Source organism: Bos grunniens, chromosome 2 (genome assembly GCF_055505025.1).
Source record: "Bos grunniens cultivar Pamir isolate PY7600 chromosome 2, Bosgru_T2T1.0, whole genome shotgun sequence".
In the NCBI taxonomy this organism is placed as follows: Eukaryota; Metazoa; Chordata; class Mammalia; order Artiodactyla; family Bovidae; genus Bos; species Bos grunniens.
Genome location: NC_141166.1, coordinates 30,870,324 through 30,890,324, shown reverse-complemented (window position 1 = coordinate 30,890,324; position 20,001 = coordinate 30,870,324). Strand labels below are relative to the sequence as shown.

At 54.5% G+C, this 20,001-nt stretch overlaps 1 protein-coding gene across 38 annotated transcripts in view; it reads right to left on the bottom strand.

Annotated features, from left to right (window-relative positions):
* TNS1 (tensin 1) overlaps positions 1-20,001 on the bottom strand; it is a 248,954-nt gene that overhangs the window by 19,442 nt on the left and 209,511 nt on the right. For 8 of the 38 annotated variants that reach the window (XM_086340655.1, XM_086340840.1, XM_086340683.1 and 5 more), the window contains 7 exons: positions 19,816-19,902; positions 18,410-18,529; positions 14,586-14,782; positions 13,652-13,727; positions 8,624-8,716; positions 7,809-7,832; positions 7,376-7,414 (listed from right to left, as the gene is read on the bottom strand). The exons of 2 other annotated variants lie outside the window; for them this stretch is intronic. In XM_086340655.1, the coding sequence (XP_086196781.1) occupies positions 7,376-7,414; positions 7,809-7,832; positions 8,624-8,716; positions 13,652-13,727; positions 14,586-14,782; positions 18,410-18,529; positions 19,816-19,902 (636 nt within the window). The remainder of the gene's footprint in view (positions 1-7,375; positions 7,415-7,808; positions 7,833-8,623; positions 8,717-13,651; positions 13,728-14,585; positions 14,783-18,409; positions 18,530-19,815; positions 19,903-20,001) is intronic. 28 more of the 38 variants (XM_086340781.1, XM_086340787.1, XM_086340796.1 and 25 more) reach the window with 15 other exon arrangements.

Below are 20,001 nucleotides of genomic sequence, written 5' to 3'. Positions count from 1 at the left end.
CTAGAGCTGGGACACTCTCCTTCACTGGTGGCCCCTCTAGCTGAGCTTTTCTTCCCCAACCCTGCTACGCAGGTCCCCAGGCCCTTCTTGGCTCCCCAGGCACTGCTGGGGTCTGGGCTCTCCGTGGACCCCAAGCTCCAGCCCAGCCTTGCGTCTCGGGATGCTCACTCCACCCCACACCCAGAGTCCAGAAACAGGCTTGCTGGCCTAGCAACAGGCTTGTGCGGGTGAGTCACACCCAGCCCTGCGTGCCAAGACACACCCATCCACCTTGCCTGACACACTTAGCATGCCTCCCGAGACTGACATCATTATCCCGCTTGGTGTTCAGAATGGCCCGAGAGGAAGGCTGGATGGGGGAGAGGGCGGCAAGTGCCAGAGAGGTCACTGTGCAGGTGAAGGCGCCGAGGCCAGGAGACTGAAGGGGCTGGAGGCACAACCAGATCCAGGTTTCCTGTGCCACCCGCCCCACTGCCGTGCTGCCCCCAACTGCCCTCCATCTCGGCCTCTGGAAGCCCCTCCGCAAGCCCCTCTACCCCACCACTGCAAACTAACTCACCATCAAACAGGAAGAAGAAGCAGGACACTCTCGGCTTCTCCAGGGACAGATGGTGTTCCTGCCACCTCCGAACCTGGCACCGTTCCCGAGGACGTCCCAGGAGGGACGTGACCTGAGCACACACCAACACTATGCCCACCACAATTAGGGCAACCGCTGAAACCAGCCTGAGAACTGGAGGAACAGCAGAGTCCGTGCAGCCCTGGGGTGCAGGGAGGGGGCCAGTCTCTCTCACAGCTACTCAATTCTACTGTTGTTATCACGAGAGCAGCTACAGTACAGCAATGAGCATGGCTGTGTTACGATCAAACTTTCCAAAAACAGGATTTGGCCATAGTTTACTGGTCCCTGATGTAACATGTCTCCCCAGCCCAGAGAGGTGGAGCGATTCGCCCCAGAACACACAGCGGCCATAGCTACCATCTCCCGACTCCCGGTGCTGGGTCTGGGTGGCTGAGAGAGGGGCCACCAAGCCTCATGGGACACTCCGAGCTGGCTGCTGCTACTCAGAGCTCCAGCCCATCAGCCAGAGAAGAGCCAGCTCCACAGACTGTCAATAACAGCAGAAATAGCAAACAACTACATGAGGAAAGTAGAATTTGGAGAATGTAAGTATCCTGTCTGGGCCACACAGTAGCAGGTGACAGAACTGGCCTAAGAACCCCGTGGTCTGGCCCAGAGCCTGCTCTTGGGCCCTGCACATCCCGCCAGCTGAAAATCAGGGGGATCGAGAATTTCAGGGTGTCTTTAGCCTTGGGGGGCCGGCTCCACACCCTGGGGCAACTCGAACTGACAGAAAGGGACCCTCAGAAAGGAACTCACACCCACAGAAATGGCAGCTGAGACCCAAGGCCAGAGCCTACCTTACGGCCCATCCCTCACCTCCCGGGGTCACTCTCTGAAAATTCCACCTGGATGCCTCCAGGCTCCCGGCTTCATGCTGGTGTCCACAGCGCCCAGCACCCTTCTCTCCCACCCAGAGGTGGCAAGAGGATCCATCTGCCCCCTGGCTGCCCCAGGCTCCTCGCTGATCTGTACTCACAGCGCCTGGCACACATGACTCCTCAGTGAGTGTCTGCCTCACAAACTAGTAGACGCATGACCTTTACCCTCTGCCCCCTAGCTCCCCCCACCACAGAGGTACACGGTGACTAAGACCTAAGAGGCACACATTCGTTTCTCTCCTTCCCTGGAATTCTTGCTGACCCCAAAAATTCAAGCTAAAATGCCCGAGGGCGAGCCCTGAAGTCTGTGGCCCTCTCCACCCGCCGTGTCCTCCGGATTCATCCCCCAGCCTGCTCTGTGTCCCTGCAGGCCAGCTTTTATTCACAGCATCCCCCGGACTCCCAGGCTCAGGGCTCCAGAGGGCCCTGGCCTTTGGCAGCTGGAGGGTAGGCAGGACTAACAGAAGATGGAGGTGGGTGGGGAGAGAGGGTTAAAGTTCCAGGGCCGCATCCTCCACCCAAGATACCAGCTCCAGGGGCGGGCCCTCTCCTCCAGCTCCTCCTGGTTTCTTCAGGCCTGGAGTGAGGATGGCTCCCGCCTCCTGCTCAGGAGCACTGGAGGAGGTGCTTCACCATCCCTTGTTGGTTTGCCCAGACCATCTAAATAGTCCATTAAACCCTCTTCAGTTGCCCCATTGGAATGAGCTGTTTTCTGCCAAGACCTGACCCATACAGTGGGTAAGCAGCTCACGTTATTGGATCAGCACCCCATCCTATTAAAAAAAAAAACAAATACACAGACCACTTCTACCATCGGTAAAATCTAAGTAAGGCCACCCACACCACCCCGTCCCAGAGTCAGGACGGAGCCAGGCCTGGGACCACAGACACTGACTCCCGTCTGCCCTGTTTACCAGGAGTCAAGGCCATGTCCCCACTAACTGCTTTTGACCCAAACGTAGTGTCAGGAGCCTGAGTGTAGTTTGCACAGAACATTGAAGGGACAGTATGTTAGAAAGTTGGAGATATCAGAAAACCTGAGACGGCTTTAGGATAGCCACATTCATAAAGCATCAGCCTCAGGAGCCCCATCCTCACACCCATCAGATCCTCAGCTACAGAGCAGCTTACAAAGGAGCTCTCAGAGGACTCAGCCTCTGAACTTGAAGACAGGACCACTCATCCAGGGAGAAGTACCCACAGCGGTTCCCACCACGTTTGCAGTTAACAGCTCTGTGAGTTTGGGTGGCCAACTAGCCTGGGGGCTCTGCTCAGGGGCTCCCAGCCTGTGGATTTGAGACCCAGCCCTCCTGGCCCTGCCGTCACTTTACTCTCCATCCTCTTTCTTGGTTGGCTGCCCTTTCCTGACCTCCCAGGACCAAATCAGGATAGAGACTCCCTCAATCTCTGTTCCTCATGAGCCCAGAGCAGGAGGGACCGTTTGGGAAGATACTTGATTCTGAGTCCAACTTCATAACTGTTCAAAACCAACCTTGAAGGACAAAATAGTCCATTTCCCCCAAGTTTTCAGACTCAGATTCCGTATTGAAAATACCCCCTTTCCCTATCTCTTCCCATTTTCCTCTCCTCCCCACCTTAGTACAACATACAACGTGTGAGCTCCCTGTCTTTCACTTACTGGAAGGGTGACCAGGGACAGGCTGCTGAACCTTTCTGGGACTCTGTTCTCTCGTCTGTAAAATAGGAATGAGAACACCCACCTGCCCAGCCTGGATCAAGTGACAGGAGACGAGAAAGTCCCTCCTAGTTCCTTCTTGCTAGCTCCAGCGCCAGTTTACCAGGGCCCCACAGCTGCCTGCTGGTGTCTGCCTCCCTCTACCCCCTCTCCTACTGTTTTGCACACTCTCTCCTGCAGTTTTCTCCTCTCCGCCAATCCTGGAGCAACTAGACCCAGAGGCAACGGGGACTCGGAAGGGCAGGAGATGTGGGGCCAGGAGGGTGCTTCATGCAGAACATTCCAGGAGCCCAAACCCATTCCAAGAGGCTGTTGGAGGCTGAGAGCAGCTGGACTAGAGGCTAAGTGACTTGGCCCCACCAGGCTGGGGGCACTGTCAGCTCCTGACCCACACCCTCAAGTGCATTCTCTGCCTGGCAGAAAAGGTCTTTTCCTGGAAAGAAATGGCCTGCCTGCTCCAAGTGAAATGAAGACACGCAGATGGAGAGAGGAAAGAAGTAAAACTTCCGAGGCCCAAACCAGGAACTCAAAAGTTGGAATTCCAAACTCTGAGACTGGGCCACACGGCCCTCCTCTGAGTTCCCATCATGCCCTGTTCCTCCCCCAGCTCAGCATTTCTACCTTGTGCTGAAATATCATCCTGACCAGCCTATCTCACTCATCTTTATGTCCTCAGTGCCTAGCACAGGACCTGCACAGAGTAGGTGCTCCATAAATCTGTGTTGCACAGCACCCTCTTAAAATACCCAGAGGGCACAGTGCAACTGTCACCGAGGATTTCAGAGCAGGAGGGATCCCCAGAGGGGCCATTTCTAATCTGCCGTCTTCCTTTGCGCCAAATGCACCCATCTAATCATCGGAACAGACAGAACCTCAGCCGAATGTTCCTTGTTCCCATTCCTCTAGGAAAGAAGGTTCAGCCATTTCTTTCCCTGTTTCCCCACTGGAAGATCCTTGATCTTGACCTCATACCTTAACTGCTATGGGCTTTCTTCCTCTGCTTCTTTCATGGAGAAGGGTACCCTGTACCCACACCCAGTAAAGACACTGTTCATGCTTAGAGGTCATACCCCGTGCAATCCATGGAAAGCGGCATACACTCTTAGCTGTGCATGGAGAAGGGTACCCTGTACCCACACCCAGTAAAGACACTGTTCATGTTTAGAGGTCATACCCCGTGCAATCAATGGAAAGCGGCATACACTCTCAGCTGTGCCCTTGATCAGCTGTCTGGGCCTGGACAAGTCATTTGACATCCTTACACGTCATCTCCTCATCAGCAAACTGGGGCTCCTACCACCTTCCTCTCAGCGCTTCTGTGATTATTTACGTAAGATGATTGTGACAATGACCCACAAGGTCGCATCCCTGCCTGCTGACCCTCGCTCTGTACCACACTGCCCCTTGCTCCAGCATCCAGCTCCTCCCTGCTCTCACTTCACTGACCTTGCAATTCATGGGGGGAAAAACTGCTATTCCTCCCACCCCAGGGCCTTTGCAAGTGCCCTTTACTTCTACCTGGAAAGCTCTTCTCCCATCCCAGTGTCACTGAGTTAATGTCACTCACCCTCTTCTGCCAGGGTCTCATAAAAACTGTATCTCTTCACTTTGGAGCACTTATCTCAAGAATTCTTGGTGATAATTTAATTATGTCACCGGTCATGCATTTGTTCCATGAGATTAGGAACCACAGTACTGCTTATCATTATATCCCCAGAGTGCCTGGCACATAGTAGGCACACAAAATATTATTGAATCAATGAAGAACAGAACAAATAGATGTAAAGCATTTAGCATGGCACCTTGAACAGAGCACTTCCCTAAAGTCTTTTTTCCCCCCTGAATAAGCCTACTGGTTATTTTTCCTTATAGGCATTTTTTCTGAATTCACACATATCAGCAGGGCAATCAAGCAGCGCTTCAGAGGGTCAGCAAAGAATATGCTTTAGTCTGACCCAGAAGGTGATGCATGAGTCAGGAAAAATGGAACCAGCCACCCACATCCTTGGCCCGTGTCCCCACTCCAGGTCAAGACAACAATTCCGATGCCCACGCTGGAATCCCAGGGCATGGCGCCTGGAGGGGGAGGAGGGTTTTGAAGTGGCCACTTGATTAGGAAACAGGAGACCAGTAAGTCCCGTCCAGCCCTGCTGCCTCTTAACTGTGACCTTGGGCAGATGCCTATCCCCACCTCACAACACGGACCTCAGGCCCACATTCCTGAAAACGATGGCTGCAGTAGAGTGGATCCCTAAGAACCTTCCCTGCGGACTCCACGCCTCCAGGAGAGATGAAGGAGGGTCAGAGGGCTCGGGGCCTGTACGCGGGGCCTCATCACTCATCAGGAGCAAGGGCCAGGTGTCAGTCCCATTCTGTTGAAGTGTCATCCCCAAGTGAGGAACACAGAGCCAGGGCCTGTCACCCTCAGACCTTCCCACTGGAGACTAAATAGGTCTCACCAGTCTGCAGAGGTCAGCAGCCACAAGGACAGCTGAGAGCCTCCTAGGTGGGTGGGCTCCTGGAACACAGCACACGAACACTGGCTCTGGGCCCCAGCTGATTCTAGGCTCCTGGCGAGAACCAGCTGCCCACCCCCAGCCTGGGGAAGGTCCTCCCCTGGGTGTGAGGCTGGCCAGGGGTGAGAGCCCACTGTAGTTCATCCCATTCTGGGATCTGTTCTGGGGGGCTGCCTTGTTCTGTACCCCCAGGCAGTCTGGCATTGTTGCCAGTACTCTGGCTGGCTAGCAGTGGGCAATGTTTTATGGAAAACTCCAGCCATCTTACATGGGTGATGACAGATTAAGAGGGGTACAACCCATGCCCACTTTGGGGATAGAAAATCAAGGTAGTGAGTGCAAAGGAAGTGGGAAATGGGCTTAAGAATCAGGAAGAAGGAATTCCTTAGTGGTCCAGTGGTTAGGACTCTGCACTCTCAATGCTGAGGACCTGGGTTCAATCCCTGGTCTGGGAACTAAGATCCCACAAGCCAAGACGCGTCAAAAAAAACCTGGATGGAGTCTTTAAAGAAACCAGGCCATACGGACCCAGGGCCCAGGTGGGAAGTCAGAACATCTAACACATCCAAGCTGGGAGGTGCTCAACACCCACCTCGTCCAACCCCCTTCCCCCGCTTCACCAGGGTAGAGATGGGGACACGGAAGCCAAGGCCACCCAGGCCAGCATCTCCCTCCTTTCACCTGCTGCTCTGAGTCATCCTTTGAATTCTGTTTCTAATAAATTAGTTAAAGGCCTTCATCCAGATTACATCCCCTCTCTGCTTCTCCATGTGCAAGGCTGAGTTCATTTAAATCAGGGGTTAAGCCAGGACACAGACATGCTAACCAGATACTGTCACAACTGTGCATGGATGTCCCAAGGCATCTGTGTGTGGCAGGGGGGCTGAGGGGAGGGGCGCCGAAATCCATAGCTTTTTCAAAATCCCCCCCAGTACATCCAAGATCCTAGAAAGACAGACATCCTACTATCTGTGCTGATAGGAAACCAGGCAAGGGCTTCCAGAAGGCAGCTTATGGTTCCAAGACAGTGGCTCTGAACCAGGAGCAATCATCCCCCCTGGGGTCATTTGTCATGTTGCAAACATTTTGATTGTCATGACGGTGAGTGCTACCCACATGTGTAACAGTAGGTAGAGACCAGGGACGGAGCTAAACACCCTGCACGGCTCAGCACAGTCCCCACAACTAAGAACTGTGCGGCCCAAGTATCGGTAGTGCTGAGGCTGAGAAATTGTGCTCTGAGCTGTACATGTGGGGCCACACCCAGGAAACAGGATAGGAGCCCCCAACATCTGAAGGGGCTGCTGCACCCCAGGCAGGTGGGCGGGAACGCCTCCCGGGGAGGAGCATTTTGTCAGCAAGGCGGCACCGCACTCGTGCCTGGACCCTTGGCCACGCCTGGACCCGTGCCCTGGGGCTATGGGCACCTCAGTCAGTATCCAGAATGGTAGCTGTCACCAGAGTGACAGCTCATCACCCCCCTGATCACCCATCAGGGGGTGGGGATCAGGGGGGCGTGGCCTATGCGCCGGGTCACATGAGACCTGATCAGAGAAGAGCACTACCCACAGCCCCCCCAAGCCAGGCAGAACCAATGGAGTGAACGGCCATTCCTGGACACGGAGAGCAGGAAGCAGTCACACAGCAAAGCCACACTTACCTTCAGAAAGCTCTGTCAGCACCTTCCTCTCATCCTCCTCTGAGGGAAGATGGGAAGAGAGGTGAGGAGGAAGGAGAGGCAGGAAAGAGAGGCAGGGGACGGAGGGGAGAGGAAGAGCAAAAAGGAGAGAGAGAGATGGATTAACAGGGATTATTTCCTGAGAGACAGAGACTTTGTTGAGAAAAGGGGTGAGGCCGAGGCAGAGGCAGGCCCTCCAGGGCGCACAGGTAAGACAGGGCCTCGCTTTCGGGAGCAGAGGCCCATGTCCCTGTTACAGCCCCCATGTCTCAAGCAGGAGTGTGCTGGCCTGGTGACAGGCAGCCCCCCACCCGGTGACTCCGTGTCCCTGGCCATGCAGACACGTCCTGAGTGGGAGGCTGTGCCCGGCCGTGTGTCTACGTGGCTCACACCTGTCATGCCACTGCCCACCTACCTGGCTGGATCAGTCTTCTGGGGACTAAAGAAAAGAAGCAAAGTTGGTCCCCAGAGCCCCAGTCCAGCCCACACCAGAGTCTAGAGAGCAAGTTTCTGGGCCCAGCCTGTTGGAAACGGTCACTAAGGGCCCAGGGTCTCTGCTTTCCCTTTCCCAATAAGAAGAGGAGCTGGGGAATGTGACAAGGTATGAACCTGGAGTGTGTGCGTGCATGTCTGCATGTGTGTGTGAGTATGTGTGCATGCATGTCTGCATCTGTGTATGTGTGCATGTCTCTGTGTGTGTGCATGTCTCTGTGTGTGTGCATGTCTGCGTGTGTATGCACATGCATGTCTGGTTGTGCATGTCTCTGTGTGTGTACATGCATGCCTCTGTGTGTGTGCGTGTCTGCATGTGTGTGTATGTGTGTGCGTGCATGTCTCTGTGTGTGTGCATATCTGCATGTGTGTGTGTGTGTGCACACGCGCGCACAAGCACCTGGACTCTGAGGCATGGGAGCCAGGCTTCCGGCAGAAAGTTAACCACCTCCAGGGAAACAGGGCATGCCTCCAATCCCTGACGTCAGAGGATGCTGGGAGTGGTGCTGACTCCACAAGGCAAGGGCGGGAAGTCTCCATCCCCCTCAACCCCTGAACAGAGAGACCCACCCAGGCCTGACCTCAGCATGGACACAGAGCCAGGCTGCCACCTTGTTTCCAGAAGAATCCCGAGAACCCACCAGGCCTGGGCCCTGCCCAGGACCACAGGTGTCCTCCAGCTCCCCACCCCGCCCTCTGGCCTCCCCAGCCGCTTCCCTTCCTGCCAGAGTCACTCACCACCAGTGGGATGCAGCAGGATGTCGGCTGGGTTGTGGGGCTTCAGGCCCAGAGCAGACAAGGGTGTCTTGGCCAGACCTGGAGGGGAACGCACTGCACCGGGAATAAGAGGGGAGAGCTGGGAGTGAGTGCGGGTGGAGGTGTGGGGAGAGGACCCCTCCTGAGTGACGGCATGTGGGGGAGCGGGGTTGGGGGGGCAGCAGGAAGCAGAGCAGAGGAACCAGCCCCACCCTGGTGGTGCCGGAGCGGCTCCACTCCCCACTCCTGTCTCCCGTGTTTCTCTACAGGATGAAGGGTAAAAGGAGTCAGGAAACAGCCTTGCCCCTCACCCTCCAGAAAGTCATTTCTATCCCTAGACCTTGAGTTTCTTCCATATGGTCCCTCCACACTGCGTAGTTATAACACACACACTAGTTTCTTGGGCACCCTCTGACTTGCTCTGTATCACTCTCTAACCTCTCCTCTCACATTCCCTACCCTACCCCCAAACACATACACACACACACACAGAGAGATGGACTTAAAGAAAGTGCAGTATCAAGATGGTACAACCTGTAAAGGACAGGAGGAGAAGAGATCACCAGCAGAACCAACCCTGAGACCCCAGGCCAGTCTTTAGCCACAGGTCTTTGACCTCCAGCCGAGCAGGCCTTTTGCAAGCTCCAGGAAGAGAGAATTTCTCAGCTGGGAGCTCTCTTACTTCCCACAAACCACAGTGTTCTAGAAGAGGGAAAAGCCCCATCTCTAAAATACGTGGGCAAGACCATGACCACTCTGCACAAACCCAGGTCACCTCCTAAGCCACCTGTCTGGGTTGGAAGTGTCACATAACACACAAGGTCAGAAAGAGCAGTCAGGCTTTCTCCCATCAGCCAAGGACGTGGCTGGACTCCAAGCTGAGCTGAAGGTTGTTGCTCTGCCCAGTCATAAGATTTCTCAGTGGCAGCTGCCACGTCTCCTAACCCACCTCTGAGGAGAAGTAAAGAAATGAGCTCCGTGTCTCCTGTTGCAGCTGTCAGGACCCTGACGAGCCCACAGCTGTGGAGGACAGGCGGTCATAGAGGGCCACCAAAAGCCTAAGGCTGCCTACCCCACCCCAGTGGCCTCAACAGATGAGCCGTGGCCCTCGGGTGCCCAGGACCCACACAGCAACTCCAGGACCCTCCCTGGCATCTCCTTCCTTTCCCAAAAAGGCAGTGAGACCTACAGGAAACTAAACTCCCAAAATATAATCTTCCAATGAAAGCAATTTAAATAGCTTATTTGTGATCCCCTGGAGGAGGACACGGCAACCCACTCCAGTATTCTTGCCTGGAGAATCCCCACGAACAGAAGAGCTTGGTGGGCTACAGTCCATGGGGTCACAAAGAGTCGGACATGACTGAGCGACTAGGCGCACACATACACATTTGTGCACACGCTGGGGTATCCACAGGCGTCCCTGGGAACAGAGAGGCATCACAGGAGTCCAGATGGTCGGCCCGCCCTACACTCTACCCTCACTCGGCCCTGAGATGCCCAGCAGATGATACAGCAGAGGGGACGAGTGTGTAGAAACACACACATCCAGGCAGGGGGTAGGTCTAGGCCTCCATGCTTGTGTGTGTTCCTCTTTCCCTCTTTACACACACAAACACACACACATCTTACAATAGACGCTTATCAGCACTTAGCAATGTTTGTCAGACAAATGATTTTGAATGTAATTCATTATGGAAGAATGAGCCCAGCCTCAGAGACCACTGTCCGTGGAATGACCAGGAAGACTCTGGGCCCATAAGGCTGCCTAGTGGGTGCAGCAGAGGTGCAGGTGAACGGGATGAAGGGGACGAGGGGACAGAGGCAGTGGGAGGTTTCTCTGGGCTTCCCTCAGCACCTCCAGCTCTCTCATCACTCCTGCCCTCAGTGCCCAGGCATCCAGCCCTTCTGCTGAGGCAGACATGTGGGTGGCCCTGAAGCCAGGCAAGGCTTGGCTTCCCCAGAGAAGAATTCCTTGCATTTCTCCGCCTCTGTTTTCTCTCCCAACCCTGTGCATGGAGGAAACCTCTAACTTATTCTCTCCTCCCCAGGCACCCGGGGCTGACCCAGGGGAGGGAGGGAAGAATGGGAACAGAAACATGTGGTAGAACCAACTCTAGCCCAGCCCAGATGGCTTCATCCCAGACAGGGTGATGGCCAGAATCCTGGCTGTTTGGACCCACAGGAAATTGGAGCAAGAGTGAAGGTGGTGGGGCAGGGAGCTTCCCAGATGGCTCAGTGGTGAAAGAATCCACCTGCCAAGGCAGGAGATGCAGCTTCGATTCCTGGGTCGGGAAGACCCCCCAGAGGAGGAAATGGCAACCCAATCCAGTATTCTTGCCTAGAGAATCCCATGGACACAGGAGCGTGGCAGGCAACAGTCCAGGGAGTCACAAAGAGTCAGACACGACTGAGCATGCATACACATGCAGGTTGGGGAGTTAAGACCAGGGAGAGAGATTCCAGGAGTCTGAAGCCTTTTATAAGGCTAGAGAGCTGTCTTGAACAGACTGCCCTGGGCTTTCACTGTCCAGTACGGTAGTCAGGAGCCACACGGGGCTATGGTGCATCTGCTATGTGTCCAGTCTGAACTGAGGTGCCATATGAGTGTAAAAACACACAGTGGATTTCAGACTTGTAGGAAACAAGAATGAAAAATATGTCTTTATGTTGATTACATGTTGAAATCATACTTTAGATCCTTAGGGTTAAATAACAGCAAAAAAAAAATTTTTGGCCGCACTGTGAGGCTTCTGGGAATCTTAGTTCCCGGATCAGGGATTGAACCCAGGCCCTCGGTAGTGAAATCACAGAGTCCTAAACACTGGACCACCAAGAAACTCCCTAAATCATACCTATTATTAGAATGAATTTCACTAACTTCTTTTTAGATTTCTTAAAAAGATTGTAGGATAATATTCTCATTAATCGTTTTATTTCTACTTACCTATAGAAATGATAATACTCTGGATATTTTGAGTTAAATTAAAAAATCATCACAATTAATTTCTCCAGTTTCCTATATATTCTTTAATGGAGCTGTTAGAAAAGTTTCTAGTGCAAACAGTTCATGTTATTTTTCTGCTGGACAATCCACTCACAAATTTAGCTTCCTGTATGTCCAAGATACCCACTCCAGTATTCTTGCCTAGAGAATCCCAGGGATGGGGGAGCCTGGTGGGCTGCCGTCTATGGGGTCACACAGAGTCAGACATGACTGAAGCGACTTAGCAGCAGCAGCAGCATGTCCAAGATAGGCTTTCCAGGTGGCTCTAGTGGTAAAGACCCCACCTGCCAATGCAGGAGATGTAAGAGACATGGGTTAGATCCCTGGGTCAGGAAGATCCCCTGGAGGAGGGCATGGCAACCCACTGCAGTATTCTTGTCCAGAGAATCCCATGGACAGAGGAGCCTGGCGGGCTACAGGCCGTGGGGTTGCAAAGAGTCGGACACGACTGAAGTGACTGAGTACACGGGACGTGTCCAAGATGGTGGCCAACCTAATTCTGTTGGCACAGAAGGCAAGCACTGGTGCCACCTTCCTCCCCCTGGCAGGACAGCCAACCACCAGAGAACACATGGCCAGCTCCAACTCTGCTGTCCTCACCCTCTACCCGTCTCACCTGGATGAACGAATAGCTTGGGTGGACCCCCCCCCTAGTCTAATCCTGGAGCATCACCAGTCTCTTCACCTCTGCCAACTCAGGCCTCTTACAGGAACCCTGAGTCCTTCACAGCCTGGTATTGATCCATCACCGCTTTCCCAGGTCTCCTCCAGCTCCTCTTCATGTCTCTTCTACCATGAAATGGAATACTTCCTCTCTCCTGGGCTCATTCAGGTTTTCTCATTGTTTGGAAATGTCTCTGCCCTTTAGGGATCTGCCACTCTAGTGAGAACATCAAGAAAGACACAGGCTAAAGGCTCCTGTCTGGAGGCCAAGAGATGCATTGGGCATATGGTCAACCTGAGGGTTCTGAGCCTTTCTTTCCTTGGTGAAAACTAGAAAGTGGAAGAGGTGCCTGGATGCAGACAGAAATGGGAGTCAGAAGCAAGAAGGTCCAGGGGTTACTTTAGGATGTTTCTTTAGGAGGGGGGATGTTTTACACATAGAATGCAAAGACTCTTCAGTTCAGTTCAGTTTAGTCGCTCAGTTGTGTCCTACTCTTTGCAACCCCATGAATTGCAGCACGCCAGGCATCCCTGTCCATCACCAACTCCCAGAGTTCACTCAAACTCACATCCATCAAGTCGGTGATATCATCCAGCCATCTCATCCTCTGTTGTCCCCTTCTCTTCCTGCCCCCAATCCCTCCCAGCATCAGAGTCTTTTCCAATGAGTCAACTCTTCGCACCAGGTGACCAAATTACTGGAGTTTCAGCTTTAGCATCATTCCTTCCAAAGAAATCCCAGGGCTGATCTCCTTCAGAATGGACTGGGTGGATCTCCTTGCAGTCCAAGGGACTCTCAAGAGTCTTCTCCAACACCACAGTTCAAAAGCATCAATTCTTCGGCGCTCAGCTTTCTTCACAGTCCAACTCTCACATCCATACATGACTACTGGAAAAACCATAGCCTTGACTAGACAAAGTAATGTCTCTGTTTTTGAATATGCTATCTAGGTTGGTCATAACTTTCCTTCCAAAGAGTAAGCGTCTTTTAATTTCACGGCCCCAATCACCATCTGCAGTGATTTTGGAGCCCCAAAAAATAAAGTCTGACACTGTTTCCACTTAGCAACTAGCAAACCATAATATGGGAGTCCAGGGACCCCAGAGTAGGTCAGCCTGGATCCCAGGATGCAGCTGCTGCATCTTAGATGTGTGAGTGTGGACAGCAGAAAAGAAGTGAAGAGAAAAGAGGTGAGGAAGGGAAGCAGAAGCAAGATGAGCCATAGGGATGAGAAGCTGCAGATTCTGGTCCCACCCAACTCTGCCAGCACTCCCACACTTGGGAAACCTACACAGGCCAGAAGGACCCAGGGAAGGAAGGCTGAGGGTGGAGTTCTTACCCCCACTGGGTGGTGGGCTGGTCGGAGAGGTTCCCTCCATCTCCTCAAAGGCTTCCTTGTAGCTGTGCAGATGGGGCTGCATAAGGAGAACAAGGGAGCAAAGCCGTAGTCATAAGCCTGAGGAGGAGTTTCCAGTTACCAGCCTAACCAATCATCCTTTCCAGTAAACACAGAGGTCAGAGGCAGATCCTCGTCACCTGTGGCCCCAGCGACTACTTGCAGCCAAGAGAACAGAAAATGGCTGATTGCAAGGCAACTGTCCAGCAGTACCTGCCTTGGAAATATTTCACAACAGGGCCAAAGAGAAGGGACGGAAGGCAGGAGAGAAAAGATGTCCAAAAGCCATTTATGTCCAGAAGGACCCATTAACCTGGGATTTTACCAAATATGGACCACTCACATCAGAATCTTCCAGAATCAGATTCCTGGGTCCCACCCCAAGTCTAACAGGCTAGAATTTTTACAGGGGAACTTGAGAATCTACATTTTTAACAAACTCCCTGGTGATTGTTACGCTCACTAACGTTTAAGATCTACTTCCTAAAACTGCTGAACTGTCTCAAAAATACAAAAATTTTGACACTGAAATTAGATCTATCTCCCAAGTAAACCCTACATCCAGAAAGGGTTCAAAAACAGCCTGTAGGATCTGGCTTGGAGTCTAGAGTCTGTGGTCACCTACATCACACCAGGGTCCTTTACCACTCAAGAAGGGAACCTCAGTCTCCATGTTCATGGAAGAAGTAGGGGAATAAAAGCTATTTAAAGAGGGAAATTGGCTCCTGATTCCACAAACCAAAGAGAAGCCCTAGGCTGAGGATGCAGGGAGGAAAAAAATACTGAGTTTACTGACAGGTCACCATTACTCAGATGACAATCAAGTCCCTCAATAGTTCAGGTGGGCTCTGCTACCCTCTGTGGCCCCAGGACTCACCTCTTTGGGTCGCCCTCCAGGATTGAGAGCGATGGTAAGAGCCAGCTCTGGGGAGACACATTGGACAGGCGAGCGAACCCCAGGGCTACGGGGGGATGTGGGTTCTGGTGACTGGTTCTCATACTGCCCATCGCTGGCAGCCCGCTTCCGGAGAGGTGCTGGGGCCTCTGCAGGCTGCTTCTCCCGAGCCTGCACCCCTGGGAGGAATGGCAGGGCAGAGAGGGCAATGAGCAAAACGTGGGGGGAAAGGATCAATCCGCCTAACTCCCCTAGAGGAGGCAGTGCATCTTAGCTCAGGGGGGCCAAGCTGGAGCTGGACTTGCCTCCCCTCACACCTCCTCCCCTCAGACTCCCTCTGCCCACACCCCAGTTTCTCTGCTGGGTGGGGGAATCTGCTTAGGTTGAGCTGGCCTTCAGCAGGAATCTCTGTTCTGCACAGGGTTGGGGCCCAGAGCACAAAGGACTGATACAAGAAACAGATGTCAACTTCTTCCAAGCCCCGGAGGCAGAGGGCCAGAGCTTCCAGGCAAAGGAGGGAAGGTGGAGGGAGGAAAGACAGTCTCCAAGGCAACTGCATCAACCAACACGCAACACCAGGCCCATGGGGAAGGACTTGGAAAGACTGAATGACGCATCAGCTTGCAAATGGTGCTCCCGAGAAGAAACCCAAGAAATGACTAAGACCTGTCACGATGTCCCAGCCCCAGCTGGCCCCTGGAATACTGCTGGCCTTCTCTGGGGTTCCCCAACCCTCCTCCATTCACTGTCACTCTGAAACCTCCCACCCACTTCCTGTATGCCCACACTTTTCTTGCCCCAAAGATGGCCCAGGTTTCCAGGCTGCCCCAGAGCAGCAGGCAAAGAGCCTGCAGACAAGTGCTCCCTGTGCTTTTGTGTATTTCCCTCCCATTCCCCAGGCCTTAACCTCACCATCCTCCCTTCCCACTCCCTCTTCCCACAGCTGGGCTGCAGCACAAAACCCATTGCCTCATTGAGCTGGCTCCAGAATCCTAGAAAAGTTACTCCCTTGGGGCCCAGAGGCCATGACCCAGCCTGAGGGTGGGCCCCTCATCCTCACTACCCTGAAGAAGGAAATTCCAGCCCTGCCTTCGCCACCACCCGAGAGGGCAGGCGAGGTGAAGAGAGGTGCTGGGACTTATCAAAGGTCTCGTGAGACCCTAGCTACACCAGCCTCAGGCCAGCACTTGTGGGCCGACCGACCACCCCATGGCACACGTGCACACGCACACACCAGACGGCCTTAGCAACGAGCCAGCACAGCCAAGCAGAAATCACCCTCCATCAGACTGAATTGTCATCTACCCTTCACAGGGGGGGTCTGCATGGCCCCAAGAATCCCTAGCTCCCGCCTGGCACCGCCATTGAGGCCACTATGAAAAGCACAGGCTGAGAAGCCTACCTACTCGTCATGAACAGCAGGCTGCCAGCTGCCAAGTCTAGGGACGGATGTACACACTCTCACACACACACACAAACACACACACAGTCACTCCAAGACGTGCACTCAGACCAGCCCATAACTAGGAGCCTCGTCTGGAGAGCACTTGCAGATGCAGAAGGTCCCCGGTTGCGGTGGTGTCCTGAGTTTCCACTGCCAGCTCTTCATTCATCAGAGGCAACCTGCCTACCAGCTCAACCAAGAGAAAAAAGAGCCTCGGGTAAAGACTGTAAACCAGACTCACAAACCGCCCTACTTAAAACAAATAAGCCCCTTGCCTCAAAGGACCCTTATTTACAGAAGAGAAAAGTAGGGGTCGCACCGTCCTAACCAGGGGCTGCTATGAAGATCAACCTGAATGGAGACGGGGCACACCTCTGAAGGGCTGGGCAGGGCCCACTCAGGGACCCTGGGGCAACCCCAGGCTCTCAGCCCTCAGAGAATCGGTTGGGGCGGGGTCCCCTACCCTCTCTCACACTTCCCCCACCTCCACCAAGCTCCCTTCCCCGTCGAGCCTCCCCGAGCGGCTTGGTCCAGAGCTGCCACTAGTTTCACTCCTGGCAAAAACATTAGAGAGAAACAGACGTAGCCATTGATTTTCTGATAATAATTGTGACAAAGGAGGCACATTCGGAAAAGGCTCCCGGGGCTTTGGAACTAAGTTCAGCCCCAAGGTTAAAAGAAACGCATTAGGGCTGCACTGAGTTCCGGCTCGCCCAGCCCCACTGCCTCCCTCAGCCAGAGCCCATGTCTTTGCAAGGGGCAGCTGATGTCCTTGTTTGGGGATCCGATGTCTGCCCTTGAAAAACAGGTCTGCTTTAACTCAGGGCCCTGACTCTCCTGGAGGGACACAGAACATTCTCCTGAATGCACTCAGAACATGAGCTCCATGTTCAAGGGCTGCAGAGGGTTGCAGTGGCCCAGAGAGGAGGCTAGACCATTGTGGGGAGGGGAAGCTTCCAGGCTGTGGAGGGTGTGAGGTCTAGCCCAAGGCGGTCAGACACTTGAGAGCAATCCCACCTCTTCTTCAAGCCCCCTCTCCACCACCACCAGAGTGGGACCAGCTCTGTCCGGAGGCAAGGGGATGGACAGGCTGCCATCCAAAGCATAGGGTCCTGCAGGGCACAGCCCCCCTCTGCAGAAGAGGGAAGCCCCGCATTCCACTCCCACGGGGACAGACCCTCTCCCGCGGAGTGCCCCCCGCAGCCCCAGTGGCCAGCCCCGGGGCCTCTCGCATTCTCTGAACACAGTGTGCCACTGTTGTCCGCCTTGGCAGGCCCAGATCTGCCCCTCGAGTGCCAGGAGAGCCATATTCCCTCTCTCTTGTCCCTCTCTACAGGAGGGGAGACGGGCCATGGCAGAGGGGAGAGAGAAGGGAGAGAAGAGAGCCCCATTGTTCCTCAGCCAAGTTGGGACGTCTGGACACAAGCTGACAGCCTGTGTCAGAGGGAGAACACCCCTCCCTCACGTCCCAGAGACTGACGGATAATAAAAATAGCCCCACTCTCTCCCACCAGCCTCCTCTCCGCCCAGCACATCCCCCCACCCCCACCCCAGGACTTTCTCAGTCTCCTGGCCCCGCCCCCACTCTCAGGGCCTCTGTCTACGTGCCCCACTCCCTGCATACACATAGGCATGTGCGCACACACAGACACACACACACACACACACACACGTGGGCACACACAGCCTGAGCCTGACAGGAACAGCAGTGGGTCACAGTCATGCTCAGAACCTCCACAGTCAGCCCTCCCTCAGCAGGAGACCAGGGACCAGAGAAAGTTTATGAAGAAAGTAGGGGGAAGACAGGCAGCCCAGGGACTCTGCAAAGTCTTCCCAGCAAAGCTGATGAGTCCAGCCTTCTAAGCCCAGCAGCACAAAGGAGCAGCCAGAAAGCGGCCTTTAGAATAGTGACCGGCTACACAAGAAGCCATGTGTTGTCCTTCAAGGGCTGCTCACACACTCTGGGCATCACGCCTTCCCCACTTCCTGGAGGACAGCGGTCACCTCAGCCCGGGGCCTCCACATTGGCCACCAGACCTGAAGAGCAGGGCACAGGGCGCTGGAGCAGCTCAATCTCCCGGGGCCCTCACTTGCTCCCCCAGGATGGTGCTGTGCTTAGGGGACAGCCGGCTCCAAGGCTCCCCTAAAGTGGCCTGGACCTGAGGTCAAGAATCTCCTTCATCTCACACACACACACACACAGTTCTAGAGGCTGTCGCCCTAACACACATCAATACACCTGGTTCACAGATACAGCATGGCTGCCCACCACCCCGGCGTCCGTGGACAAATGTCCTTGTGCCAGGCTTCGTCACATGCCTCCTCTACAACCCCCCAACTGGCCGCTTCCACCCTCACAGACCCAGCTCTTCTCTCCAGCCTTCCATTTTCCAAAAGACTGGATTCCTCAGCTCCAGGTGGCAGGGCTGGGTGTCCGACTGCTTGCCTGGGGCTCCGGAAGCGAGGGGATCCGGGAGGCCACCTGCTGGGGCCAGGGCACCAGAAAGCCACACGGCAATCACACTAGCTAACAGCCCCAGGGCAAGCCATGCCAGCTCCCCTCAGGACAGGCCCACCCCCAGAACTCCCCCAAACCCCAGGCCCAGCTGGACACTGCACTCCCCACCACTGGGCCAAGAAGAAGGTGGAGGGACAGAAGAGGAAGCGGACAGGGAGCCTTTCTGCTAGAGCCATCTCCCTGTTGTCCATGGACTGGGAGAAGGAGGGCCCTGAAAGCACCAGATATTGCCACTGGGAGTCAACAGCTCCCTTCACCTCCTAAGCCTTTTCCCAGAGCTGCTTAAGGCCACGGCATGGGATAAACCCGTGCACACCATCATCTCCCTGACCTGGGCTTCTGGCTTCCAAGGAGCTGGGATAGAATGAGGGGATTCCCTCCCCAGAACTAAAAACCCCAGCTGGGATGGAGGATGCCAGTGGACCACATCATTCTCAAATAGAGCAGTGTGACTCTGGATAGAAGGGCCACCATATTGGAGTACATCAAGTCACCAAGCTAAAGGCACATGGCCAGGCTACAGTCCTCCATTTGTCATGCTGGGAGACTGAGCTCTGAGCAATTCAGAGACTTGCCCGGGAGTGTCACAGAGGTGGTAACAGGCAGAGCCAGGACCACACCCGGGGCTTCTGACTCTTGCCCATGGGTCCTGGGGTCAGAGATTCAGGATGAGTCAGAGGGGGGTGCCCTGCCCCATCGAGTGCTGTACTCCAGAATGGACAGAGCAGCAGGTGCCGGGGCACCACTCTGTGTCTTGTGCCCGCTGGTCCATACTGAGCATGGCCTGGCTCCTGCAGAGGCTCTGGCCAGGACAGCCTGGGTGATCTAAGAGCCAAGGCGGCTGGAGAGCTGGGCTGTCCCGAACCCTCACTGAGCACCCTTGTTGCAAAGACCTGCATGCCCACAAGGAGCCTGAAAGTTGGTCCAGTCACCCCAGACCCTGTTCCCAGCAGGGAAGGCCAAGGCTGGAAGCATCAGGCCGTGTCCATGCAGAAGTGGGAGCACTCACTCATGCAGAGAGAAGGGAGGGAGAAGGGAGCAAGGACAGAGGAGGGAGGCAGTGAGAAAAAAAGCGGAGGCAAAGAGAAGAAAGAGATGGAAAGGAGAGAACAGAAGAGGGAAAGGAGGGAAAATGAGGAGGAGATGGGAAATGAGGAGGTGGAAGAAAGTAGGCAAAGTCTGGAAGGGAAGAGAGAGAAAAGGGGAGTTAGGGTGAGTCATAAAAGGAGGGGAGAGGGAGAGGAACCAACCAGAGAGAGAGGAAGATCGGAGCCGGTGGAGAGGAGGGTGCCAGGAGCTGACTCTCCGCCCAGTGCCCTGCAGCCTGGCATTGTACGCTGCCCACCCCCACCCCGGGGAGCCGGCAGTGGGGAGGCAAGCAGCGTGGGGTGAGGTGGGGAACAAGGGAGGCGGGGAGAGGAGGACACCAGGCAAGG